This window comes from Mastacembelus armatus, chromosome 15 (genome assembly GCF_900324485.2).
Source record: "Mastacembelus armatus chromosome 15, fMasArm1.2, whole genome shotgun sequence".
NCBI lineage: Eukaryota > Metazoa > Chordata > Actinopteri > Synbranchiformes > Mastacembelidae > Mastacembelus > Mastacembelus armatus.
In genome coordinates, this window is record NC_046647.1 from 17,715,685 (window position 1) to 17,743,355 (window position 27,671).

General features: G+C 39.7%; 2 protein-coding genes across 6 annotated transcripts; one reads left to right on the forward strand and one right to left on the reverse strand.

Annotated features, from left to right (window-relative positions):
- Positions 1-1,659: 1,659 nt before the first annotated feature.
- ifngr1l (interferon gamma receptor 1-like) lies at positions 1,660-14,032 on the reverse strand. 3 transcript variants are annotated; one of them, XM_026309400.2, is made up of 7 exons: positions 13,752-14,032; positions 8,812-8,938; positions 7,942-8,123; positions 4,803-4,984; positions 4,426-4,600; positions 4,084-4,193; positions 1,660-3,965 (listed from the first exon to the last, which is right to left on the reverse strand). In XM_026309400.2, the coding sequence occupies exons 1-7, from the start codon at positions 13,822-13,824 to the stop codon at positions 3,636-3,638; spliced, it is 1,179 nt and encodes a 392-aa protein (XP_026165185.1). In that variant the 5' UTR covers positions 13,825-14,032; the 3' UTR covers positions 1,660-3,635. The 3 variants fall into 3 exon arrangements, with proteins under 3 accessions (XP_026165185.1, XP_026165183.1, XP_026165186.1); XM_026309398.2 differs by having other exon boundaries at positions 1,660-3,968; XM_026309401.2 differs by lacking the exon at positions 13,752-14,032 and adding an exon at positions 12,349-12,479 and having other exon boundaries at positions 1,660-3,968.
- A 1,227-nt stretch (positions 14,033-15,259) lies between these two features.
- Positions 15,260-27,341, forward strand: LOC113132218 (uncharacterized). Of its 3 annotated transcripts, XM_026310181.1 has the most exons (4): positions 15,260-15,336; positions 15,631-15,701; positions 16,366-16,445; positions 20,155-27,341. In XM_026310181.1, the coding sequence occupies exon 4, from the start codon at positions 20,251-20,253 to the stop codon at positions 21,064-21,066; it is 816 nt and encodes a 271-aa protein (XP_026165966.1). In that variant the 5' UTR covers positions 15,260-15,336; positions 15,631-15,701; positions 16,366-16,445; positions 20,155-20,250; the 3' UTR covers positions 21,067-27,341. The 3 variants fall into 3 exon arrangements, with proteins under 3 accessions (XP_026165966.1, XP_026165968.1, XP_026165967.1); XM_026310182.1 differs by lacking the exon at positions 15,631-15,701 and having other exon boundaries at positions 15,309-15,336; XM_026310183.1 differs by lacking the exons at positions 15,631-15,701; positions 16,366-16,445 and having other exon boundaries at positions 15,291-15,336.
- The last annotated feature ends 330 nt before the right edge of the window (positions 27,342-27,671 follow it).

Genomic DNA, 27,671 nt, shown 5'->3' on the forward strand with positions numbered 1-27,671 from the left:
AAAACAAAGCCAGATCCATTTACCGATGTTCCAGCCTTATCTGTACTATGATACTGCGTGTCAGTGTACCACACTGCACCTGCTGTTGGCAAATCACCTTCAGTTTCCCAGGATTAGTCTCTGGGGTTTTGAGTCTGTGTTTCTGCTACAGGTGTTGTGGTATAAATCCCTGCCCTATAGTGGCACACACAGTTCTTACATTGCTACACTGAGAGCAAGCCTGAAACCCAGATCATCTCAGTCCTTCTTCATCCTAGACTGGATTTGACATGTTTGAGGTCTAAAGGCCACAGAAGACATTACTATTCCATTTCAATCGGCGTTTTTCACTGCAGACGTTTTGACTTATCATAATAGCAAAAGCTGAGACGTCACCATTGTCAGTAACTCTTTACTCACTCTTTGCACCTGTATTTTTCAAAATTTCTGTGGAAAAACACCCAAATTATTCACATGAGCCCTGAGTTCAGTAAGGACGTATTCCTACTAACAGCCCTTTATGCTCGGAAAATATGTCCTGTGCTGCTTCAGGTTGGCACAGCAACAAGTATTTGTTGACAGACCAGGTGATAACTGTCTGTTATCTAAACATGTTGCTGGAAACATGAACAGCTTCTTGGAAATGTGTTACATGATAAATGGTTCTCATCAATGACAGACCAACCTGCTGTTAGAGAGAGGAGGAGGGTCGACAGCTACTTCTTTTCTCACCTTTTATGTTTCCACTTGTGTTAATTATTAATGATATGCTGCTGAGTTTCTATTGTTATTGTTGCATCTTGCAAAACATTAACCTAAATAGTGAATTAGAAAACTAAAATTCACACTGCACATATCACTACAGTTGGGCTGCACTTCATGAAGTGTGGAACTGTCGTCAGCAGGATTTATTTCTATTCTTGTCGAGTATGTTTATTGCCAAACTTCTTTGCAGCGTTACTATGACAGAAAAAAACCCAGCGTGGGTGACGTTTGGCCACCCAAAGGAGCTGTAGCTCACTGTAGATGCTGTAGATGAAGGGAGGACGGTGAGGCAGCTCAGCTAATTTGATTTGTTTTAAATGTATCAAAAGGAGTGAGCTGAAACACTTGCAGAGGCGTTTGAGCTCATCTGACAGGACTGTGACGGTACAACACAAAAAGGTTTCAATGACCAGAACTCCAGAGCTCGTCTACCTGTAAACCACAAATCAAGAATCAACTGAGAATACACACATAATGATGAATCTTTTTTCAGCTGTTACAGGAAACAATAAGGTCTCCCTACTTCCACACACGCGAACAGCAAAGAGAAAGGAAACACAACTAACAGATGTGTAAACACACAAAAGATGTCACCCTTCTCTCTTGAATTACTGGTTTTAGAAGAAGGAACGATGAGGTCTGCTAAAATGTCATGAAAACTCGTGGCATTTGTGCTTCCTCCCTTAATGCAACATGACACAATTAAAGGTAGACATTTGAATTGGATGTCGGCCCTATAGTAATAACCCAGCGGCTAGTTACACTGAAATACCAACTTCCCTTCCTTAATTGGTAACATTTCACATGAGGTGAACGCCACATAAAATGTAGGACAGTCAAATGTGGCTCACTTTTTGTAAATGAACATCCCTTCTTAGTTTTAGATCTTTCATTCAAAAGAGGAATTGGCAGAAATACATCTTTTACTCTTTATTTAAAAAAATGATGTCAATCAAAAAGCATTTGTTTGAAACGGAAGAGTAAACAAAACAAAAAAGTAAATAAAACAAAATAACCAGATACATATTGATGATAGTATAACCAGATAACCCAGGTGTTTAATAATCCATTTACAGGGCGGCTGCTTTTTCAAATCCAAACAATAAAAACATTGACCAGTCTAAACCATACATCCCAATCTTATTACATCCAGACAATCATTCACAATTGTAATTAGATGTGTCTTCTATTTGAAAAGTTGACCATGAAACAGACACAACACAAAAATGCACCAACTTTGCATTTACATAATCAACACCATTAAATAAAATGTATGTGCTGTTGATTCAGCTCAACTGTAAAGAGCACTGTCAGTACAGAATTAAAAACTGGTTCAGACATACAGTACTGTGCAGAAGCGTCACGCACTTTGGATTCTTACCTGTCACATAATAAAACATCAGGTTTGTGGATTGGATCAACCACCATCTGCAGCATAACCCTTTTATAGCATAATTTTTAAAAAGATCCTCACTTAAAATGTCTAAAATATTTTCACATGTAACACATCAACTTGAGTATTTTCTATTAAACACAAAAATATTACATATGAAATTAAAAAAATAAATGGCACGAGCAGATAATTTAAAATTACATCCCTACATCTTGAGGAGACAACCACTCACTTAATTGGGTTAATTTCTTTGTTCTCCACTAGCGCCCAAATCCTCTGAAGGCAATGAAATGTAAAAAGTATTATCCCGTTAATTTCTCCCCTGTTCCACATCGTCCTCTGACGGAGGCTGACACAAGGACAACAGTCCTCTTACATACATTCCATTTAAGGTGCTACTAAAATCTAAAGCATCTGAATCAGAAACAAAACATAGAAGTGCAATTTAGTATATTCCATTGAATACAGGATTTTGATGATCAATTTGATAATGCATGCATGCAAGAGACTGTAGATGTTACTGTAATTTCTGCAATAGTATGTAACTGGTTATTATGTTTTTTCTATTTTACAGGAGACACTGCCACAGGTCATTCCATATGACTCACTGGGCTACAGTATATTTACAGGGTTGTTGTCAACTGAAGATTTATGAAACACTCCTCTTTCACCCTGTCAGAACTTCACTGCTCCATGGCCACATCTTAGGTCCCCATGAAGACATGGCAGCAGCTTACAGGTCCTCGTCCCTTTATGTTAAACTCATTGCTGGGTTCAAATGACAGTGTTGGTGCAGCCCATTACCAAGGCACATAATTTGAGGTGGGTTTAGGTCACTTTTTGATAGGCAAAAAATTATTCCCAATATTTTTTCTCTTCACAGTTGATTTGTTCATATTTTGTTTCCTCTGTCATGTAGAGACTATAAAATAATCCCATCATTGGGCCATAGGCAATGATTTACAAAATTTTTTAAAGTGCAAAAGTAAATAAAAAATCTAATTTTGCCTACACAAGTATGGCTCTATGACGTCCAGCCTGTGTTTTAAAGGCCAACTAAGATCTGAAAATAATGGGTAACCGCTAATGGACGTATTCTTTCTTTTAGAGATACTATTTCATAACAGTAAAACCTGGTCAGCATATTCTGCACTAAATTGAAGATTAGAGTAGAAAGAATAACAGTCGATGTTAAATGTAACGTAATTACATGCTGCAGGGAAAAATGTTTTACTGCATTTTTGTCACTGTGGCTGTATAATGCAGCTAAGTTATCTACATTTGTGATTATTCCAGACACAGATAACAGGTTTTCTTAACTGTAGTTACCATTTGGCACAATATGCTGCAACAGAATGAACAACCTACAACTTCACTGCAAGCTGCTGTTTTATTCAGTTTCTAGGTTTTCTGCTATAAAGTGGGTTATTGCAGACTGCAGGAGAAAGTCCCACCTGACCAAGCATGCGACAAGTTTCAGAGGCCATTAAATTTGCCTTCAGCCTCTGTAGCCCTCTGCTAGTTCATCTGGCCCTAACTCTGCCAACACTGGGCGTTTCTCATAACCCCCATTGGAGTTCTGTGTCTCATCCTCTTCCAGGTTATGGCCTGGCATGTACCCTGGTCTTTCATCATTCTGTGGATCTACATCACAGACGCCTTCATCCTCAGTGTGCACTCCGATAGGTAAACGTAAGTCATCATCAGTAGAGGGAGTAGAGGCAAAAGGCAATTCAGGCAGCAGAGGTGTGGGTGAGGTGGGCTCCACTTCGACATTATTGAGAATTTCTTCTTGTTCTGCCATCCTCTGCATCGTCTGCCCTTTGACCTGCTTTAACACACAAGTGTTGTACCAAAAAAAAGTTCTTTGAGCAACCTTAAAATAATCAATTTCCATTTAAATGAGGTTCAGCAAATAACAATCAGCACTGCTAAGATGAACATACCATAAAGTCTGGTAAAGGCGTTGTGGGATTGGTCTTCTTTTGGTACACCATAATGAGGACCAAAACAGCTACACTCACGGACAGCAGGCTGACTCCGATGTATATATAAACTAGACAAAACAGATGGAAATACATTTAAAGACCAACTGCCATACATACTGCACATGCACAGTCTAAGCAATCTGTAGGACCTTCCCTGTCCACTCATCATTATGATCAATATTTCCACTGATGGAAGCCTCAGCAAAACCATAATTCTTCAATGGCATAAAAGTAGAAGTGTTGTTTATTCTAACAATCTTGACTGCAAGACAAATAAAGTAATAAACTGTTTTACTCAACTGTTTGACTTGGACATATGTTCTGCGGACGGCATGGTGCAGTACAGTTGTTTCGTTCTAACGGGCATTTTCTTCAACTCTCCTGTGATTTTCAGACAGTGTTTTTCCTCTGCAGCCTCCACTGGAAACTTCTCCTCACACACACCGGTCACACAGCTGAGGGTATGGTGCATCGTCTGCACAGATGATAGTAAAGATCAAAACTGCACTTCGATCGTTATATTTCCTGCTACTGCTAAACCAAATATGAATAATAATGTTTCGCTACAACATAAATACATAAGAAAACGGACACAAGTCTAAAGATGATTTCCGCTGCTGTTATTTCCTCTTCAATGTCTGAAACTTTAGAAGACGTGACAGTGTGTGCGCTCTCACCTCGTTGATGATCACATCATAATTAAAGGTGGGCTGATCTTGGGATGCATTGTGGCGTTTCTGCTTAAGTTTTTGATTCGACCTGTTTTGCTTATGGAGGTACAGCCAGGGATGCATGAACCGGAGCAAGATGTTGTTATCTGGCAGGGCAGTGACGTTCACTGGGGGGAGGTCCACAAAACCTGGAAACCAATCATGTCAGAGAGAGAAGCATCTTGAGATTATAATCAGAAGGTCAGCAGCAGCTATAACCTTCACTCTAACATCTTATAGTCAGAGTTACAAAGGTTCAGTATATTAGGTTATATACTATGTTATTGTTCTGTGTCTATATATGTAGATAACCTCTACACAGTACTTTGAAGTGTTAGAGTGCACCTTTTGTTGTGTTTATATTTTCAGTAGACTACCACTGAAAGGGTTACATACAGCAGGAGCCATTTGGTTGTATATGCATTTTGTGTTATTCTCAATAGGGTTCACTAGGTGTCAGTCTTTGTGACTGGGTGCAGTCACCTTACAGGAAGGAACTTTGGGTCAGGGGTCAAGGGTCAAGGGTTGATTGCTTCATGTTGTGTATGGGATGATAAAGCTGTACATGGACGTTATGGATTCACTGGACTCATGGGATGAATGTTTACATAAAAACAATGGAAACTGTGTGAAGGAGAAATAAATCTGCAAAAAAACTGCACAGCAGACACATGACATTTGGGATGTTATTCCATATAAAGGTTAAGTAATGTACAGCGCGTCACTGACATCAGTGGCTTTAAGTTACACACACAGGCAAAAACAGTATTGGAAGATCTTTGTTACGTTAGAGGCTTTGGATACTGGAAATGTACGTGAGGGATTGTCGTCAATTGAACGCAGCAGTGCGAGGGACTGACGCTCAGCGTGTTTTCAACAGGCTCGTCCACCAAAGACCGACAGAGTCAACTACGTTACCGGATCATGTCCTGGCGCACAGCGTGAACTAAGGTATGTGGAGTGACACCAGCTTTACACATGGCCTTTTAAATTTGTGTGTGCACATACTGAGGTTATTGCGCAATCAAACAGCGCTATCAGCTGCAGTCAAAGTGAAAGTTGTGTTGTGAAATGAACTGCTGAAGAATAAGCTTGATAAGTTACAGCTAAATAAGGAAACTAAGCTAAATAAGGTTGGTGATCTAAGAGAAATGATACAAAGGATCATGCAAACAAGGGATTAAATGTGCGATGTACGAAGTGATTTGGATGATTTTGTTATTTTGTGTGATGAAGCAAAAGACATTCATGATTCTTTAATGGGTTTGTTACCTGGTGATGAAAAGGACAAACATGATATTTGGTTCAAAGCAAAGATGGTGTTCAATGATGAATTTGTGTTTGCTGATAAATGATTTTATTTCTGATGTGAAAAAAATAGATGTCCAGGTTTGAACAAGGTGCGTTTGATGATGAAAATGCTAATGAGATATTAATCCCTCGCATTTCTAATATTGCTAGTCACACAGTGGAAAATTTAGCACCACAGTTTCTGCCAGAATAAAAGCAGAGGCCCCATAGAGCTGCAGTGCTTGCTCAGGTTGCAGCTTTAAGGGAAAAAGGCAAGGCAAGTTTATTTGTATAACACAATTCATACACAGAGTAATTCAAAGTGCTTTACAACTTTTGGAACTCTTCATGCTCAATGCACTGCCATCCAATGAAAGACCACCTGGAGACAGAATGAAATAATAGCTCCCCTTGCTCTACAGCAGCGCTTATGGTTATTACCACCAACAGACATTACAATTTTTGATGGGGATCCACTTCAGTACAACTCCTTCGTCAAAGCATTTGAGCAAGGAGTGGAGGAAAAGGCCAGCAAGCGTGATCGGCTCTATTACTTAAGGCAGTTTAGAAGCGGGCCAAAGAACCAGTAACATCTAAGAATGTAACATCTCATAAAACATGTGGTCATATAGGGGCCAGAGAGGATCCATGTGTTCTTTCTCTTCTTCTACGATATGTAATAATCCAGCTGATTTTGCATCTAGAGGTGTGAGTGTTGGAGACTTCCTTCTTAGTAATAGGTGGCTTCATGGTCCAAACTTTCTGTGGAAGCCAGAAAGGGATTGGCCATCAAAGAGATCTGAGGCTGTGATTGAAACAGATGACCCAGAGATCAAGAAGGAAGCAGTAGTCAATGTGGTTAAGGAAGGAATCCGTCAATGCCACTGGACATTGGTCAGGCATTGTGACTTCTGTAGGCAATACCATGGAAGAATGGGAGAGCAAAAGATGATTTGCCAAAGGAAAAGATTCTTCCTGATGTTTCACCTTTTACCAACGTTAGTGTTGATTATTTTGGACCAATCGAAGTGAAGATGAGGCGAGGAACAGCAAAGCACTATGGGGTGATATTTACCTGGATGGGCGTGGTGATCCATTTGGAAGTGGCAGACCCTTTGGACACAGACGCTTTCATTAATGCTTTGCAACGCTTCATCTGCAGGAGCCGTCAAACCAGTCACATTCAATCACACAATGGTACCAGGAGCGGAGAGATATTTAAGGAAAGCGTTGGCTTCTCTGACTCATAGTCGACTTCATAGATCTTTGCAAAAAATTGGGAGTCAAATGGACTTTCAGTCCCCCTACAGGTTCCCATCATGGTGGCATATGGGAACGTATAATCCGCAAGATAAGAAAGGTTCTCAGTTCAGTTCCTCAGCAACAGAAACTGGATGATGATGGGCTGCGAACACGTATGTGTGAAGTCAAAGCCATTTTAAATGACCGACCTTTCACTAAGATGTCTGACGATCCAAATAACCTGGAACCACTTAATGCCAATCATATTCGTCATATGAAAGTAAGGCCTATTTTGAGGCCTGAGTCACATGATCTGTATGTACAGAGAAGGTGGAGACAGGTCCAGTACACTGCCGACCTCTTCTGGAAACGTTGGGTATGTGAGTACCTACCTTTGTTGTAAGTTAAGTTAAGGCTTAGCCACTACACATCCTGTATCTCAGTAATATGGTGGATTGCAATGAAATATTAAACCAACATTCAATTTGCCAGGATTTGTGTGTGCACTCATCAATTCTGCTGTATCCAACTAAAATGTCAAATGTTCTTGGTGAAAGCTGATATCACTACTCACATTTCTGCATTGCAGGGGAGTCCTTGAAATAGCTAAAAGAGATTCCATCAGGAGGGGCACCCTCAGACTCAATCCCATTAAGCACAGCGGTGACAACAACATAATAGTCATTGTTTGGTTTTGAGAGGAATGACACATCTGCTTTTAGGTTTGGTGACTCCACCCAAAGCTCGTCAGGATAACTGGAGACACAAATAAGACAAGAGAAACTTTATTAAGCTTTGTAAAGAGAAACTAATGAGCGTACATCACTGACACTATTAGTTATTTCATCTTGGCCCTGAAGTCCTCAGAATAATGTCTGTGTTACACTTGGAATGTGTGTGCAGACTTCAAAAGCTTTTGATGTAAATGCTTCATAGCACATTGTAAATTGTTTGAAGATAATAACAAATATACTGTTAAAATCACAAGAAATACAGATGTGTCTGTTTTGTTTGTATGCAACTATAAATGGCTTTCCAGGAGTATGCTTATTACTGTTGATGTATGCTACAAATTCAGACCTTTCCTGCTGATGCAAAGCCCGTGCTAGGGCAAATGCAATTTTCATGCAAACACTTATGCAACTCTGTTTTTGTGTCTGCATGGTAATTTCCTGGCACTAAGCATGTTTGTGCTGCGGTGGCAGGAAAGGTGCAGCTGAGGTTGTATTTTGTGTCACGTTGAAATTTTTTTTTTTTTGTGTGTGTGTGCTCATTTTGGCACAAAATTATATTTGCATTAAAACCTGCTCAGACCAACATCTTATTACACCCAAAGGAAGATTTATATAACTTCAGTTTGCAGAGGCGAGGCATAATTAAATATATGGTTTAAACAGACAAACACAGATATATGGCTGGTAATATGTACAAAGTAAACACAAACCCGTCTAATCCTAATGTTGAGCCGATTTGTACTTTGAATCTAAGATCTGGGGAGAACTTGTCGTAATTCCAACTCAGGACGTTGTGGAGGTTGTGACACTGTAGGGTCACATTTGTTGGTGGCTTCACTGTGGAAACAGAGACACAATGTCAGAGTGCAGACATTCAAATATGTTCAAATTTGACACAGAGCTTCTTCAAACACCAAACATAAATCATGAAATTGTGTTTATTTTATAGCAGCACCACTCTTCCCATTACACAAAGTGGCATCAGCAGCAAAATAGTGGCTAGAAATATATTGTTTAGAAAGACACTGTAGACAATAATGATGCCTGTCAATCAGGAGAAAATCACTCTCTGCACAGATTCTATAGATTTAGACTCATCTCAATTCCTGTCAATGTGTTTAAGTCTGTACAGCACAAGTTGGGTGGATAGCTTTATCATTACTGTCCCACTAGGGGGCACTACATGAAAACAGGTGGATGACATACTTCTGGTAAACTACTGATAGTGGTTTGAAGGATTTTCCCACACACACAGCCACAGTAGATTACATGTCTCTAAACACACACTGTGCCAAAAGGTTACAGTAAGGAAACATTTTGGTTTCTGTGCATAGTGTGGACAAATCCATTTCTGTAGTTTTAATGGTGGGGAGATAATTGGTGCATGTGCAGATTTTTTTCTTATAATAGACTCTCTAAACCCAGTCTGCCAGAAAGCGGACGTCTTTTGACACCAACTTGGAAAGAGAACAGCTAAGACAAAAAAAGCATTTCTTAACAGCCCACAGATACTTCCTCAAGTCCAAATAGGCAAAAGCAGCATAAGAAAGTATCTTCTTTACCCAGGTTAACAGAGCCTTACGTCAGGGCTGTTGCTTAGGGTTTAATATCATTTCAGCAGCATTACATGAAGACTAACTGATGTTATCAGCAGGCCAGAACAACATGATGGATGCTTTTTAAAAAAAAAAAAAAAAAAAATCAACCCTTACATTTTACCTCTGTTACAGGAAGCAGACACGCTTCTTAGCATTGCAAAATGATTGTGCAAACACAGAGACACACAACATTGACTCCTTGGTTAGTTTGGAGTTTTTTTTTTTGGTCAACAAAGCATAAACTATAACTCTCCCAAGGGAAAAGAATGAAAGACGCAATGTGTTGTATGTATATTGTAGAGTGAGAATATAGCACAATATAGCTTTACCACTGCAGGGCATTTTAAACAACAAAGACTATGTCAAACGATTTAACTATGCTTTTCAGACAAATCAGCAAACACACCCTCACGTTTATCATCGTCACGTCAACCATCAAACAGCTTAAAAGGAAAAAAAAGTCCTACATATTAGTTTCATTTCCTTTGTGAAAGAGCATTTACGTGCATGCATGTGATAATGTACAATACCCCCCCAACACACACACACACACACACACACATAAAGAGGGAGACTCAAAAACATACTGAGAATTAGAAGAGAAATCATAGATGACAGCATATGTACTGTAAAGGAAGTGATAACCACAACCGTAAAGTTGGTTGATGAGGGCTGTCACCACAAGGCAGCTCTAGACACACATCCACTCACACATTTAACCACAGCACTTAACAATTTTCATTTTCATTTTATCTTACAATAGTTTGTCATCTATTCTTGGAAACCCAACCTAAAAGTGCAAATATGTTGTATAAAGGCTACAGCAAACATATCACTCTCAATATCCTAATGGAAAAATATGTTACCCATCAACCCCACCTGTGTAAAAGTTTTAAAATTGAACACAACCTGTTCTAGCTGCTAGTTTTACAGTACAGATATCTTCACAGCACCACTGCAATCTGCGCAGATTTATGTACAACTTTGTTTACAGTTGCAAAAAGGTCAGGAAAACAGAAACTATTGTAATATTTAAGACTTAATCAGCTAAGAACCAAAGCAAGTTGGAGGTGGCACCTCAGAAGACAGAAACAGTTACCAACAAAGCAAAAGTAGGAACAGAAAGCAGATGCTATCTGACTGAAAAAGGAGGTCAGTACCCATATGAGAAATGCTGTACATCACAGACAGATGAAAACCTTCCCGAGTGCTGCTGCAGAACACTTTACAAAAACACAGATACCCTGAGAAACCCTTTTTTTCTTCTTGCAGGTTGGAGCAGGACGTGAAAGCCACACAGCTACATGATAATTATGTGACTCATTTCCACCTAAGGCTCAAACTGAAGAGCTATTAGCTGAGACTAGTCATATTAATGGGAAATTTCTCCAAAGAACTATAGGAAAGTCCCAGGAATACCACAAACTGTGTACACAACTTTGGGGGAAATACTAAACAATTGAAATACATGATTGTTGGCAAGATCTAGCAGATCATGTCACCATAAACAGGACCAAAGGCCACAGATATGCTGACAGGACCCCCCTCTGATTGATTACATACACAGGACGCAGAGAAGCACCACCACCCCAATACACTGAACAAAGTCTCTGATTGACAGGATGTTAGTGAAGCTGTAGTGTCAGACCAAGCATCTTGCATCCAGTCAGATTTAAATGCTGGAGTTTTTGCTTGAAGACTGTTATGTTAGGAAATAAAATTTAACTGTGATTCCTAAAATTGATGCAACGTGATTTAAAAGCGGATGTCTCACTCTGTCAGAGTTGTAGGAATTACAAAAACACTTTTCTCACAAAACATCTTTGCACAGACCCCAGCTTACAGTGAGCACTTCAACCAGACAATAGCTGGGTTTAATTTTACTCTGCCATCAACCTACCGATGAATTTTAACCAATCAAAGCAACAATCATCGGGAGCTAAAAATGACAAGTTACACTGGAGAGCCCGGTCATGTTAAAGGAAATCAGTGCTGCAGCACTACAAGGATGAAGTACGCAAAATTCGGTAGAGTACAGTAAATGAAAGAATGGATTTTAATCAGTTTTATTGTAACGAAGACAAGCCTTTTAAAATTTAAAATAACCCCAATACTTATCATCAGGAACAGACTGTGATACTTGTACTATCAAGACTGTGTCAACATCACATGAGAGCAGCTGACAACAGGAAACAAAATGCTCAAAATGCTTTTTTAGTGGCGACTTTGGGCAGGATGTCAGTTCTGCAAATTTCACTTCACTTGTGAGGAAACAGCACAGGATAGTAAACAGAAAGACAACATCGACTGACCATAGTGAAAACAAGGGTATATCCTATACATTCTTGTCTGGCTTGTTGGGTATTGGAAAATTAAATGACTGTGTGAGATGTTCAAATAATTCAACACAGATGGATGCACTACCAGAAAACCACAAGTGTTCTGTTCCACTGTGAACAATATGCCCACAGATCGTTATTCAAATAAACCACCCATAACATCCTGTGATTGTCCTGCAATTATCAAAATACATCATGGAGACAGCACAGGTTCCTTTAAGGTGGTCAGGTCTAGATTCATGCAGGGACCAGGAGGTGCTTCATGCATTCCTGAGTATATTGACGACTGTATTTAGATTTGTTCACTCACCAAAGATGCATTTCATTTAGTTGCAGCAGTTCCCAGAGTCAGCAGAGGATCAATACACATTTGCTTCAAGGGTTTTAAATGAACTATAGTCATACTAAAAAAAGTGTTTTCCCCCCATATCTCCATCAGTAGAGGCTATAACTAAATGTATTAATGCATAGACCTGGACGTAAAATCACATCTGAGAGGGTAGAGTTAATGTAAGGTCAGAAGCTGACACGTGATGAAAAAAAAAGGAATTGTCTGGACATCCTCTTGGCTGTAGCTCAGTCTTTGTCAGAGCAACGCCCTGATTTCAGTCCCATTTTCAACTTACTCCCTGCGTTTTCTGTACATTTTAAATGTCAGTGGTGCAAAATGCCACAGATGTGTATGCTGTTCCTCATTCTCATCAATGATGCATATGGTGCATGTTGTGGGTGCAGCAGAACATGTCAGGAAAAGTAAAAAAAAAAAAAAAAAAAATGTCTGAGTAAGTTTGCTGTGTCATTGCTGTGCACATTCTGCAGGGTTCAAGTCCTGTTCTTGTGAATATGTAATGAATTTATAAATGTCTTCTTACAATGAAGACTGGACAACTGCACAGAAACATCTTACACAACCAAAGAGTCTTGGGTAATACTGAAAACTACAAAGAGGAAATGAAGAACACCCCTGGAAAAAAATCCACATAATTCTGATGTTCGACGGGTCATTTCCAATTATGTGACATTTTAAAGAGTTTTCTGGGATCAGCTATTCGAAGTATAGCGTATATCGTATATAGTATATCGTAAGTAACTAATATGTGATATAAAAACAACACATACTTTAATCACCCCAAAGGCAATCAAGGCATCCAGGGGCTTATTCAGCAGGAACACAACTAAACAAATGCAAACAACCATGCGCAATGAGCAGGACCAGACTAAATACTAATAACAAGCTAATACTTAAAATAACATGACAAGGTAAAGAAGCTTAGGTCCACAGTCAGGAGACAACACATTCATGGGAACTGTGCATGTGTGCAAATATAATGTGCATGTGGCATCCGTGCAAAAAGGAGGTAATATAATGTAATGTATTATAATAAACATACTGCTGGCTGTAGTGGCTCCACAAAAAAACCCAGGAAAGGCTGCAAACCGCACAGTGTTATGTTAAACATGCGCACTTTATGTTGATAAGTCAGAGCCGGACATCAGGCAGGACTGAGGCTGCAGCCTCGCAGGAAATTCCCCTGTTTCCCTGGCCGGTAGCTCTTCTTCACTCAGACGAATAGACTGACATCATCATTGTTTTGACGTTTTCTAAATCGTCTCATATACATATACAAGGATCTATCTGATGATTCAGAGACAAACACACAGTCTAACACCCTGTTAGACTGTGTGTTTGTCTGTGTGTTTGTCTGTACTCACCGTAGGCCACAGCGACGTGGGACCAGACGAGAATAAGGAAAATCTGACGCAGCGTTGCTCGAGAGAAATACATTTTCTACTAGAGATCAGGACGTTTCACCACAGGTCACAGCATGTCCGAGAATCTAAATAAGACACGGAAACAACAAATCATCCGAACACGGAGTAGAAACGAGAGATAAACACAGAAACAGCTTCTCCTCCAGGCTCAGTCGCTGCTCAGCCGCTGCACCCACTGACTACGATCCCCAAGCCTCTCCTAGGGAGGCGGTGCTTTCACGGGCCTGGTAAATTTACACTCCAAATGAAAATCACATAGACGCTGTTAGGTAATGTTTGGTGTTGTTTCGTTAGAGAAGTGGTATAAATCCGACTTAACAGCAAAATAAAGGAGAAATACATATAGGTCATGTGTTACTTACATTGTTTTTGTGTTTTGTGTATTACAAACCCTTTATACTGAAATGTATAAATAAATGTATTAATCGCGTAAATAAATTTAATTTACCACATAAATAAAAACGTTCTTTTCCCATGCCCAGCTGCGGCTCCAGCCAAATATAGCCATAAATGTAATATCTGGTTAATGACATAGAGATACAGTACTCTAAAAATGATCCATTACAAATAAAGCTCGACTTACAAATGCATTATGTTCCCAGTATCAAAAGTAAAAGTATGTCTTGTGCAGAAATCCCCTCATAGTGTTATGAGTGGATTCATTCATTAAGCAGCCTACTTAATACTGCTTATCCTGGACCAACCATGGTCCCAGGGGCAGGGGGCTGGAACCAGTCCCAGTCAGGGGTGTACCCTGGACAGATCCACTAGTCTGCATGAAATCTTAATCTGCAAAATAACAAATAAATGTCGGTGCGAAATAGGCTCTGTTTGTTTCATTGAAATGTAATGATGTAGAAATACTAATTAATTAAATTAAATTTAACTCCTCTAGTCGTGTAAAAGTACCCCCAAAACCTTATATCACTCTACATTCCTGTCCAGTTGAGTTTTTTCCCGTGTTTCTGTCTGACAGCGCTTGAAGGCAGCAAAAACTGGCTCATCTTTATGACACGTTAACGGGAAATAACCAGTTTTTCCACAAAGGTTTAGCAAAAGTACATTTACTGTTAATGTCATTAAATGAATGACTGATTATAGATTCGTTTAAGCACGTTATGCAGGTATTATGGGACATACAATGCAAGATATGTTTCAATACTAAAGGCCAATTCCCCTCTGGCTGTGACTAGAATCCTGCCTATGAGATTTCTAAAGAGGGAAAAAACTGACACAAAACAAAAACACATAAAATGAACCACTAAGTGTTAAATAGATGTGAAAACTACTATAGACACAAATACTTATTGAAAACTAAAATATCTCTTAGACTTAAGTCTTTTTTTATTAGACTGAACAGCCTGTGTTGAAGTACAGTGCTTGAAGCTGAACTCATTCTGAACTTGATGTGAGTTAAAGCGTCCTGTGGGATACTCAGCCCATCCTGACGTCAGCTGTGACTTTTACTCCCATCCCAAGCTAAAACTGACGCATTCACATATCAGCTCTCCAGCGGCAATCTGGGGTGAGTTAAACATCTTAAACCTGGTATACTTACTTTATGTATAGCACTGAAAACTAGTGTAGTGTGCTAAAAAATGTTTGTGTCCTTGCAGCCAATTCCTGGAGTCTACAAAATGAACAAAAAGCCGAGCCGGCTCTATATTCTCATATTACATTACATAGCTCGTGCATTCCTCTGTCTGTGTTATATAATAGAAACATTTTCACAAATCTTTTTAGAGGGAAAACCGTAAAATGTGTCACAGGTATTATTGAGGGTGGATTGACAATGGACACATTCTTTATTTCACTGTAGGATGACACTGATCAATCTACAGCTGACTTCTGATGAGTTTACTCCTCAGCACAAATGAGAGATAAGAAGGGGTGAGTGAACAAATGTCACTTAGATTGAAACTGTAAAGAGACAATCTTCACCCATGACCTACAAATATGATTCTGTAGCCATATTTGAGGTTTGAGTCATCTCGGGTCCAAGCCAGTGATTCATGGCTCAGTAAGATAAGCTATGTGGTTGGACACTGATTCACTTTTCTCAGTAAGTAGAAAGTCTTAATATTTTACGTCCAGGATGCAGAAAAACTCCTATTTCACTGTCCCGTAAGACGGTGACTCATATTGCTGTTGCTGACAGCAGACGTGGGTTGAACAATGCAGTAAGTTGCTTTATAAATCCTAAGTCACCTCTTAGTCTTCTCCATACATTCCCCTGAAGTTGTGCTGTGGTCCTGAAAGTATGAAGTAAATAGGCGTAATCTGCCAAAACATGTTGTCATTCATTGCGTTATGTTGGGCAACATCTGTCTTGTCTGCCCTTTGCTCTCAGTGTTAGTTGGTATATTCCATCAGTATCCTGGTGTTGGTGGTGGTGAAGCGATATCAGAAACCCCTTTGCACTCACTAACAGCATTTTATTTATTTATTTATTTTCTGAAAATAAGTCAACAAACTTGTACTATAAACACACATTCATCTTGGGTTTATTTGTTCATTCTGTGCTAAACATTTTGCTTTATCTGACCTCATATAGCAACTACTGCAGTGTAAGAAAATACTGTTTGAGGATGAGTGCATTAGCCCAGGACACAGCATCGGGAGGTCATGGCTGAGGTGAGGTCTTTTTGTTTTTACAAAAACATAGATGTTTTGAAAGGAATAGCTCAACACTTGAGTATATGCTTAATTGCTTTCTTACTGAGATACAGACAAGAACAAACTTACAATATTTCTCTGTTAAATATGAAGCTACAGGCAACAGCTGGAAGCAAAGTAATGGTTTTACTGATCACTGTGTGCTGGACTTTTTCTTGGCTGGTAGCACTAACATCCTGAATTTTCTGCTGGCTGACTGGGGAAACTTCATGCAATAACTTAAATTCTGAAAGTTGTAAATCGCTCTTCCCATGAAGAGACCAAACTATCAAAGCATTAGTTTAGCAGACCATCTAACGCCCGTAACGCTGCTGTCATGAGCTTTCATCAGCTTAATACCTCTATTTGAATCAATACAATCAATGTGAGATATCATTATAGCCAACAAACAAAACACAAAAGTAAAGGACACCTTTAAGCCTCACTGATGGTTCAGTAAGTACAAGCTCATGCTGTGTAGCCAAACATTGTTCAAACCCACAGGATGATTTAGAAGACACCCAGAGTGGCTTCATTTGATTGAATGATGTGACCCTAAAAAGATTAGCATCTTGTATTTAAAGTTTTCACTCACTATAAACATATGTGGTTTTTTAACATACAAACCAGTTTGGTGATGCAAATAGGAAATCCTCGTAGACTAGGCCACATAGTTCAGCCTACATGGGTTGCAAAGGCATTCGAAGGATGTGGCCCCTTAACTGAGATCTATAGCTCAAATAAAGAGCCAATAGGGAATTCTGCATACCTGTTGCAATCAGCCCAACTGGAATAAAACTTTTACAACTTTAAGTGTTAAGGATGTTAAGTATACAGTAGAGTGTTTAATGTTCCTCAAGGCCAAAGAAAGAATGTAGTGGTCAGGTCTGTCCCTGCTTCAGAACGAGGCAGAAGTCATGTCTCTGGCCTGATATTATTGCCAAACCAGAAAATCAACCCAGACCTTTCTAAAAAGCTACGATTTCAAAACAATATTTTCCCTGGAATCTCAAAGCAAACTCCACAGTTATAATTTTCTAAATGTGTGTGTGTGTATGAAATTCAATGTGGGCTCCCATTGCCAAACAATGTATCCCTAACTGTAGAACAGGAAGAACACACCCATCACAGCGTGTATGTGTGTGTGTGCGTGAAACCCAAAATCAAATACCCCCTAACTCTGTGGGGACCGCCGTCTTTGTGGGGACCAGATGATGGAAAGTAAATCACTAAATTTTAGGGAGACAGCTTGGTTTAAGGTTAGTGTGAGGTTTGAGGTTTGAGTAAAGGTTAGTGTAAGAGTTAGCCAAGTACTGGTTATGGTTAAGGTTAGGGTAACTCTCCAGGGAAACAATGTAAGTCAATGTAAAGACACTCTTAAGTGACAAAAACAAGGATGTGTGCGTGTTGGAAAAAGTACTGATCCAAACCAGCTGTCACATGTCCACATCCCCTCTCTTCATATCTTGGTAAGAAAATACTTAATAGATGAAAAACACAGAGGGGTGCGACCTCAAAGCATTTTATTTCAATATCCAGTAACAAAGATTGCTGCCTGAAAGCTGATCTCAGCTAAAAGAATGCTGGTAGCATTGTCTGTTCAAATAAGCAGTTTACTTACAGAGTTGGATTTTACTGTAAGTGTTACTTTACATGTCAATGTACAACATCCCAGAGCAAAATGGAACAAGTTCACACTGATTAGTCACAGGTTGCTTTTCTAAATCATTAGCTGAAATAAAAAGTACCTGGGACTGGCCGAGGACAAACGTGTTCATCAACATCAAAACACATCAGACAGCTCTTCTCCGATACATCAAACTTTAATTCACCAAATATTTTTCCAAATGACAGAAGGTTTGTAATGCTTCATAAGAGCTGTACACTCATGAGTGTATGATATTTTCTTTTAAAGTTAGTAATGACTGAAATGAATGTTTTTTTTTGTAAAGAGCAATCCAAATGTATGTTATCTGTGCTGCTAGAATTGTCACATGATTCTATATAAGGAAGTGGCTTAAGATGTGTGGTGAGTAAAATTAGATGTACTGGAGAAGAGTTGTGGATCATGTTTTGCTGTTGGGAAAGGAAAGGAAACAAATGTGTCACCAAAAGAAAATGACAGCATAAAGTCGCAGTAAACAGCAGTGGACTATAACCCTGTATTTTAAGTACAATGTGTCAAATGATAATGTGGAAACAAGGTGATAGTGTTAAAGGTTGGTCCTAGTGCTGAAAGGACAGAGAATTATCACCTGATCTGGACTTTTTAAAGCTCAGTTGTCATAACTGCCCAGTTAGTGACTATCTGTGAACATTTAGCATCTAAAGAGTCTAAAATGATCCACAGGAGTTGGTTGAGAAGAAGGACTTAAATTCATCAGCCAGCTCAAGTTTGACAGAGCGAGTTGAAATTGATGATATGCTGGTGTCCTCAATTGTTTTTTCTGCCCCCAAGTGGCCAGTTATTACATCAGTCACTGCGTCAGTAGCTGCAGGTTTACAGAGTCCATTATTGTTATGATACAGCAAAGAGGTGAACTATTCCTTTGAGCAAAAATACCACAAAATGATTTACAAAAATGGTGGATTCAAAAACCTCTGTCAGTGCAAATATAGAAATTTTATAACTAAAAACAAAAGACCCATCCATTACATCCTGGAATATTGACGTCATGGGGGACTGAAGCTAATCCAATTGGCTGACATTAGGCGAGGGGTAGGGTACTTCTTGAACAGGCCACCAGTCTATTGCATTGTATCACTAGAAATGTGTTATGTATATGCAGGATGACCCTTTATACAGTGTTAAATTATGCATGTTATTAAAATAGATGCAATAATGTGTAAAATTTACAATTGGAAGCTACTCCAATTAGAGCTGATTATATACCACTTTATAGATGTCAGCTGTATTATATTTATAAGACTATCCCAAATTTTGTCATCAAAATGAAATTCTGTAAAATAACAACTGCCTCTTGTAAAAAGGGAAATATTTGCCCGTATGTGGCTATAAAGTCTCATATAATGACAATATTCCAACATCAAAGCTGTACTTCAGTTTAATACTTAGATAAGTTAGAATAGTTAGTTATTACTGCTGACATTGAACATCTCATACTGATGTATCCAAGAGTGATGAAAGGTCAAACACCAACACAGGCTCACATTTTAGCGAGAAGACAAAAAAACCCATTGTCTGCACACAGACAGCCTGATGAATGTGTTGACATTCAGTCGAGCGTCAGAGAGCTTCACATCACAACAGGCCGTCTGAGCTAATGACAAATTCTGCCTGTCTGGACTACAGGCACCATGTTGGTGTCCCTTATAGAGCTGAATATTTGGCTGCTGTCAGTGGCCTTTTATAAACTTGCCATGGACTAATGTCTAATCACTAAGAAACTGCCAAGGAAAAGCCACTGAAAAAAGAAAATCTCAGTCTGTCAATGCTCACACAGAACTGAGCCAGAGCTGCAACCGCAAAAACAAACAAAAAAAGAAGTGTTTCCAAAACTCCACTCAAGCATCTTTTCATATTAGGATTTCTCAAACAAGTCACAGACTAGACTTTGGTATTTTCAGCTATAACTGGTTTGTTAAAACAACAGACTAGCAATTTCTATTTCCTCATTTAACATTTTGCTCTCAGCTTCATTCGCCCATTGTCTTTCTTTATCTGTAGGCTCAGGTGTATATACCTAAAAACCCCGACCCAACACAAACACATCTCACCATGGACACCAATCTCCATGCCGCCTGAGACTGTCCTCCAGTAGTGATGCCTACCTTCAGCCCTCCTGCTCCTCTCCTGTATGTGTTGCTGTGTGTGTCGGTAGCTCTGCAGCGCTCCGACCTGCGCCTGGCTTATGTGACCCACAATAGTTTTTCCTACTACTCCTGCAGCCAGGATCCACAGCCCTGCAGTGTCTCCTCACTTACAGACTGCAGATGCAAGGACATTCAGCTGTCCACGCTGCACCGCCCCCAGTCACACTCCTCTCCCGTTTTCCGGATGAGACGACTAACAGTTTGGTTCACGTCTCCATTAAACGTAGCACGTTTGCTCAACAACTCACAGGTGAGGCACCTCACCCTGATCCACTGTGGTGCCGGAGGGTCCAAAGGGACACCTTCTTCTGCCCTGGATGGACATTTTGCTGTGCAGCACCTGGAAAGGCTGACGGTGGTAAACCTGCCACACAGGCCACCTCACTACTGCCCAGATGCAAACAAAGCTAAGAACACAGACTCAAACATTGACCCAGACAGAGATAATGGTGCTCACCTAGACACAAACAGATACAGCAGAGACAGAGACACAAACCTAGACTTGATTGTGGATATGAAGAGAGATTCCTTGGTTTTATCCTCACCACAGATCCAAGACATCTTCCTGGGCAGGGAGATGGGAGCCGCGTATCACGAGCAGGCCCGACTGGGAATTATCCACAGCTCTGTACTGGAGTGGGGATCAGTGGTCAAAGCCTACACAGTCCAGACACATATCGACAGTGACGGTGTCCTGCCCTTCCCTGACCTCCATCTGTCAAAATTACCAGAGACATCTGTCATATATGTCAGCTTTGTGTACTGATACCAGCTTAGCTTTTGAGTGCAGGCCAGTTTCAATATTAACACTATGTCTGATATGTTTCCCTTTACCTAGAAACAAAAGGCTTCATCAAAACAGGAAGGACAATGAGCTCATTTAGATTTTGGTGCAGCATGAATCCCTCCCAGCTTTGCTTTGTCACTGGCTGATCCAGACCTCTGACCTCTGGTTTTTGTGTAAAAGCAATCAGAGACAGTTGTGTGGAAAATGTTACGATTAGTACGTGTGGTATTCCAAAGCAAAGTGAAATAGATGTTTGCTTCCAAAATTGAACCACAAGATGGCAGCAGATACATTTGAGTTAAAGAGGGAGAGAAAGGACTGAGTTGAGTGACTGCATAATGTTGCATTTCACTTCTATTTAAAACCTTTTCTACAACTCTTACAGATTCCAGTAAAACTTACATTCAGTGTGTCAACACATTTCAGCACTTTAAAAGCTTGTGATGAATGTTATATTTAGGACAGAAATGCATTAGGCTTTGGCCATTTATTTATTTCTTCAGAAAAAAAAAAAAAAATATATATATATATATATATATATATACCATCATCGCTTGCATCTGTTTACAGCAAACTTATTGATGTTTTTGTTTGTGTATCCTCATATGTTTTATTAATAGTAGCAGAAAATATCCTCTATATTTGAGTAAAAGATACCATAGTATATTTATATGTTTTCATATAGCACAACTTATAATGGGTTCAGTGTTGTAGATTGCATAGGTCTGTGTGGGGGTTAAAAGAGGGCAATTTTATTTTTGGTTATTTTTGTTTTTTGTTAGATGGATATTTATTTTACACATCGTTAAGAGGCTCAGCTGTTAAAACCTCATGTGTGACTGTTGGATTTGCGTGATAAAGACTGGAGTCCTGCTTAAATACGCTGCGTGCGCGGGTAAGCTACATGTATGCGCATACAGTGTTCCGTGTGGCTTGAATGTGCGCTGACACCTGCTAAAGAGCTGCTTATTTGCATGACAAACGTGCAGCCCATCTTGTTAAGCGTCCTGTGAATGCAAACTGATGCCGCCTGTTGATCCCGCACCTGAGAGGTCAGCAGCACCCGACACACACCGGGGCCAATTACCGGAGAAATCACTGGTGGTGCTGAGGAGCAGATTGGTTTTGTCTTCCTCCCAAATGTCAGCTTGAAGAAACTAACATGACTTCTGAAGCAGTTTAAAGCTGCTGGGTGCTCTCGGGAAAGGCCCGAGGATCGGCCGCTTACAGAAACCACCCCTGTGTGTTTCTAGGTCGGCGTGAATAGTGACCTCCACTTGGGATAATCAGAAGAAAAACGACCCCCGAGTAAAAACAAATCAATTACATGTTCAGCCTGATACTCCTGGTGTATGGAGCGCCCTGAATGCACACTGTAAATATTTATGTCAGACTAAAAAGGTGGACAGGCCGAGACTAAATTGGATTGATTTTAGGTGGGCTCTCCCGCCTCCGCACCCTCCAAGTGTGTCTTTAACCAAGCTGCCGCCGTCTCCTCACCGGCAGTTCAGCAGTAAAACATTTTTATAATCAGACGTTATTGTTCGCCGCCTCCTTGTGGGAGATGCGCCCATGTTCATTTTTTAAAAGGGCAAATCAGCCATAATTCAGTTTATAAACTGCAGCGCGCAGGGGAGAAATGCCTGGATGAATATTCATTAGAGCCCGCCCGAACTGCCACGCTTGGTGATTCATTAGGCATATGTAAATATCACTCACTTTAATTGCCCCTAAACTGACTCAACATAATGTTGTCATTAGCAAATTATTACTTATTTGTGATACTAATAGCACGGTATGGCGCGCAGTGCTGGAGCTCCACATATATGATTGCAATTACAGCTCTTTCTATTCACAGGATGGCTGCGGAATCTGATGGATCTGTGTGTGTGTGTGTGTGTGTGTGTGTGTGTGTGTGTGTCTGTGTTTGTGTTCAGGTCCTTCTGTGGTTGTGTGGACATATTTTACTTCAAAACCGTCTTTATGAGGACATTGTGAGGTTTCGGCTTGGTTTTAGGCCTAAGGTTAGTTATGCATTAATGATGAATGAGGTTTGGGATTTTGTCAGTGCGTGTCCTAACAACTATGGAAGGACCAAATGTGAGTGTGTTTGTGTGTGAGTGTTATGTGTGTGTGTGTTTATAAGGTGTCAACAATTAATTTCACAGACACATTCATGGATGACTCTAGTCAATCCAGCCATGACATCCAAACAGAACTGTGTAAATTTTAATGCATCTTGGGCTGATGATCAGCGCTGCTTTCACCATTAACAGGAAATGATCTTATCCTTTGGTGTAATAATTTCCTCATTTCCACCTGGCTGCATTAAAAAGACTGGGTCATTTGCATTTGGGTCACAATGAGCTTTAAAGATGAGATGTGCGCAAAAATAGACAATCAAAACATGTTATTCTTTATTAATGACCATGAATAAAATCACTACTTTCAATGAGCTGAATTATTCAGAAACTGATGTTTAAGTGAAGTCCTTTAAAGGTCCAGTTCAATTTATATTTACTTAAAATGACTTGCTTCATGTTAATGAAAAAACTATCTTCAGGGACTAATAGTGGATTTATGGTTGTATTTATTCATTTGAAAACAAAGACAGTGAAGCTTTAAACCAACTCATCTTCAGATTTTCAACAATTACCTAAATCCTCTGAATCTAAACTCTCCCATGAATCATATTGAAAACAAAGGATGTCAGAGTTTTCAAAATAAACTGCAGACATATATGTATATATTCTAAATCCCTCCCTGCTTGTCTCAGTCTGCACAACACGGCTCGATTTGGAGTTGTTTTATAGAGGCAGCAGCAGTTTGAAACAACAACCATGACAAAACAGGCCCACAAAACAGAGGGAGAGAGAAGGAGAGGCAGAGTCGGATAATGATGTGTGTGTGTGTGTGTGTTTGTGTGCACAGGGGTGTGTGCGTGTGTGTGTGTGCATCTGTGAGAGAGTGTGAGGGAGCTAATAAAGTAATGTGATGGATGATCTCCTTTCTCCCAGAGGGACCAGCACCATGTAAATTGGCCCACACAATGCATTATGGATAAGGCAGTTGAGATTATAGCTTGTTAATGTGTCCCACCCTCGCCCCCTCCCTCCCCCCCGTCTTGTCTCGCTACCTCTCCCCCCAACCGCTCTCTCCATCCCTCTGCTTCAGCTCAGGCAATGACATGGTCACCTCATTGTCGGGGCTTGCGGGTCTTTTAGGTGCAGATGGAGAGGGAGAGGAGCTGTACAGCAGCGATCTGCCAGGGTTAGCGGAAGTAGTTTGTGTGTCAGTGTGTTTGTGTGTATACTTATATCACTGTCACTGAGGGGACATTTGTTCACACTGTCACATTATAAGGACTCACCTTCCATATGGGGACAAAAAGCTGGTCCTCGCAAAGTAAACTGATAAATTTTAAGGTTAAGATTTGTTTTTGATTGCCTTATGTCATAACGAGATAAATGTTAGTGTCCACCTAAGTGACTGTGTGTGTGTGTGTGTGTGTGTGTGTGTGTGTGTGCGCGCGCATGTGCGCATGTGTATTATACAATGAGCCAGCCAAGAGGCTGCCATCGGAGACAGTCCATTGGCAGGGACCAGGGCTGTGGACATATGTCTCCTCCCTCCCCTTACCCACCCCACACCCCTCTCAAACCTCCTAAGAGGGTGCCAAGCCCTCTTCCCCCCCACCACCAATGCAACCCACTGCAACCTCCCTTTGCCCCCTTTCAGCTCTCCCATTCTCCCATCATCCTACACTCCCTTCCCCCTCCACCTTGCAGGCCTGTCCAGGGACCTGTCAGGCCATCTGTTGAAGCAAGACCAGAAGAAGTGGTCTAGAGGAAATGCTACTGTAGCATGGCTATGTGGCTAACCTGGCTGTCACAGACAAGCAGGGATATATATGTGTGTGTAGGAGCCTTAGTGGAGATGAAACATGTGTTGGTGGCATGGCATGTCAGGGTGTCCCAGGGTAGATGGTGCCTTTAATATTTGTTCAGGAAAAAATGTTGTGTAATTTTGGCTTGGTCATGAAGCTCCATGACAATAAAATAAATAAATAAACAAGCCTATTTGAATTATTAATGAGGAAACAGTGTATTACTCCTCAGTTCATTTAAATTTAATGTTTTTTGTGATACAAATGCACCACATTACATCAATATGTGCCTTATTGTAGTATTAGTAATTAATATTATTATATATTTAGTATGGTTGCAGTATTGTTTTCCTGCTTTACTTGCTGTCAACATCTCATCATTTTGCAAGCACAGGTTGTCCTAGGTTAGCATTTAGAAATAACTGGAAATCTCATCATATACCTTATCATATGTGCCCAATTATATGGTTCTGTCCAGGAACCGTCAGTCTTAGAAGATTATTTTAAAATAACTTTGAGGAACTTAACAACTTTGAACACTAGAGTAGAATAATAACTTTCAATACTAGAATAGAAGAGAATAGAAATTATTTGGGCCTATAATTTACATTTGAATTCATGCTAACTCATATTTACATCCTTCATGTGGAAAAATATAAATAAAAAAGTTGTAACTTTTTATCCTGTCATTTACTGTATTGCGCTGCATGTTGGGCTATATAAAACAAGGAGCAAAACTTGCTATCTTATAATGTAAGTGGTGAAAGTGACACTGTTTCACTGTGTAGGACAAGCTAAATCTCTGACAGAATCAGCAAACATGGATATTGTAGAAGCAGCCACTTCTCAAATCTGCAAAGATGCAATTTCCACACAGTAAAAATGAGTTTTCTTAGCTGCATAAAATGGGACAAAAAATAGAGACCACATTTTTACTGTGATCCTTGGTAAAGTGATTTTCAAGGTAAAACTTTAACAGTTTACCAGTATAATCATCGACTTTAAAGTTGTGGCATGATTTGTAAAATGTAAAACGGGAATGTAAGACTCATGCACTAGCAACATTTAAAACCAACTTTATAGTGTTTTAAGCATATGAGTCCAGGAACCAGCAGGAAAAACATTGAATGATCCAACTGAGGGTTTAACACCTGTGCACACTCAGCTCACCAAAACAGCTGTGATGATACACTGCAATATCTTTTCCTCATTTTCAAGCTCTGGTCTTTTACTCTGTTTTCCATATGTCATTTCATTAAACTATAGGGTCAAAAAACCTGACCTCATTTAAATGTTCATGCATCAGGATATTTTTTATCCTAGTTGTTGCGTTAAACAGACTTTACATCTGTCTGCTTTTTACCATTAAAATACATTTCCATCAGTCAAAGAACTATAATCTTTATACTCCTGCTCCTTCAGTTCAGTTACAGTGATATAAAGGCTGTATTAATGAATTTCTTCAGAAGATATGTGGTACAGATGAAATTGACTTTCAAAATCCTACAGACTCAGTTGCACAGTTGAAATCCACATTTCTGTAGTTCATCAGCTCATCAAACAGGAAAGAAAAAAAATTGAATACAAAAACTCATAATACTGCAGGTGTTGGACAGCAATAAAACAATATTTTCATTTTCAGTTAATCTGTTGGTTATTTATTGATTCATTGTTAAATAACTCTCAAAACAGTGAATAGTGTAACCAGAAGTCCACAACCCAAAGGTGTTCATTTTATACTAATGTTAAGGAGGAAAGGCTGCAACCAGAGGCATTTTTGCCAGACAGGTTATTTTAAAAACACATATTATTTAAAAGAAAACAGGTTTGAAATGCTGTCAGACCATTTTCTGTTTATCAGCTAATCAATGAATCACCTAATCCAGGTATGTTTTGACTGTCAGTGATAACAGAGCAGAGCAAATTCTCCACAACCAGCTCAGTCCAACATATTTGTGCAATCTGAACTAAGCCAAGCAATCTCAGTAATGTCTTGTGTGTGAGTGTGTATGTGTTAACTGGACCCTCCACAACTGTGTGTGTGGGTGGTTGCCTCCACCCATTAGAACGGGTCACCTCTCCCTCATGGAGAGTTTTCACGGCTGTGGAGAGGATTAGGAGCAAGGAGAGAGGAGAAGAGAGTGGAGGAGAGATTATTAGGCACACTGAAATAAGGATGATGGAGAAAATCACAAAAGCAAACTTTAGCATCTACGCTTCAACATTTGTTTGTGGTGTGTAGCTGACACTCATCCAGAATGTCTGGGTGTACAGTGACTACAAATGAAGAAACAAGTGAGTGCTGACATTTCATCACAAATGACCTTTTAACAACGAATAGAGGGGGGGAAGGTCTAAAGAGAAGAGAAAGGGGAATGCTGGGTTAAAGAGAGACTATCATAACAGAGTTATAATTACACATCAACACAATTTACAGGATTTTTTTTTTTTTTTTTTTTTTGACCAATAATATTCGGGGTCATCAGCTCCTGTCCCATCACACTTCATTGTATGGACTAATACTGTTTTTATTATTGCTATAATTATTGTTATTATTATCTAGTTAATGATAATTGAGTGGCACTTATTTACACTGCTGAAATTTGGCAACTTTGCACTGCTCATGCTATAGCACTTAACTCCTGTATGTTACTGTAAATATAGTAAAATTATCTATTAGTCAACAATACATTGAACA

Coding starts and splice junctions, on each gene's coding strand:
- ifngr1l (XM_026309398.2), bottom strand. CDS start 13,824: ATGTATTTCTCTCGAGCAACGCTGCGTCAGATTTTCCTTATTCTCGTC. Junction 8,939..13,751: donor CCACGTCGCTGTGGCCTACG/GTGAGTACAGAC, acceptor CTGTTTCCACAG/TGAAGCCACCAACAAATGTG. Junction 4,985..7,941: donor CTCCCCTGCAATGCAGAAAT/GTGAGTAGTGAT, acceptor ATTGGTTTCCAG/GTTTTGTGGACCTCCCCCCA.
- LOC113132218 (XM_026310181.1), top strand. CDS start 20,251: ATGCCTACCTTCAGCCCTCCTGCTCCTCTCCTGTATGTGTTGCTGTGT.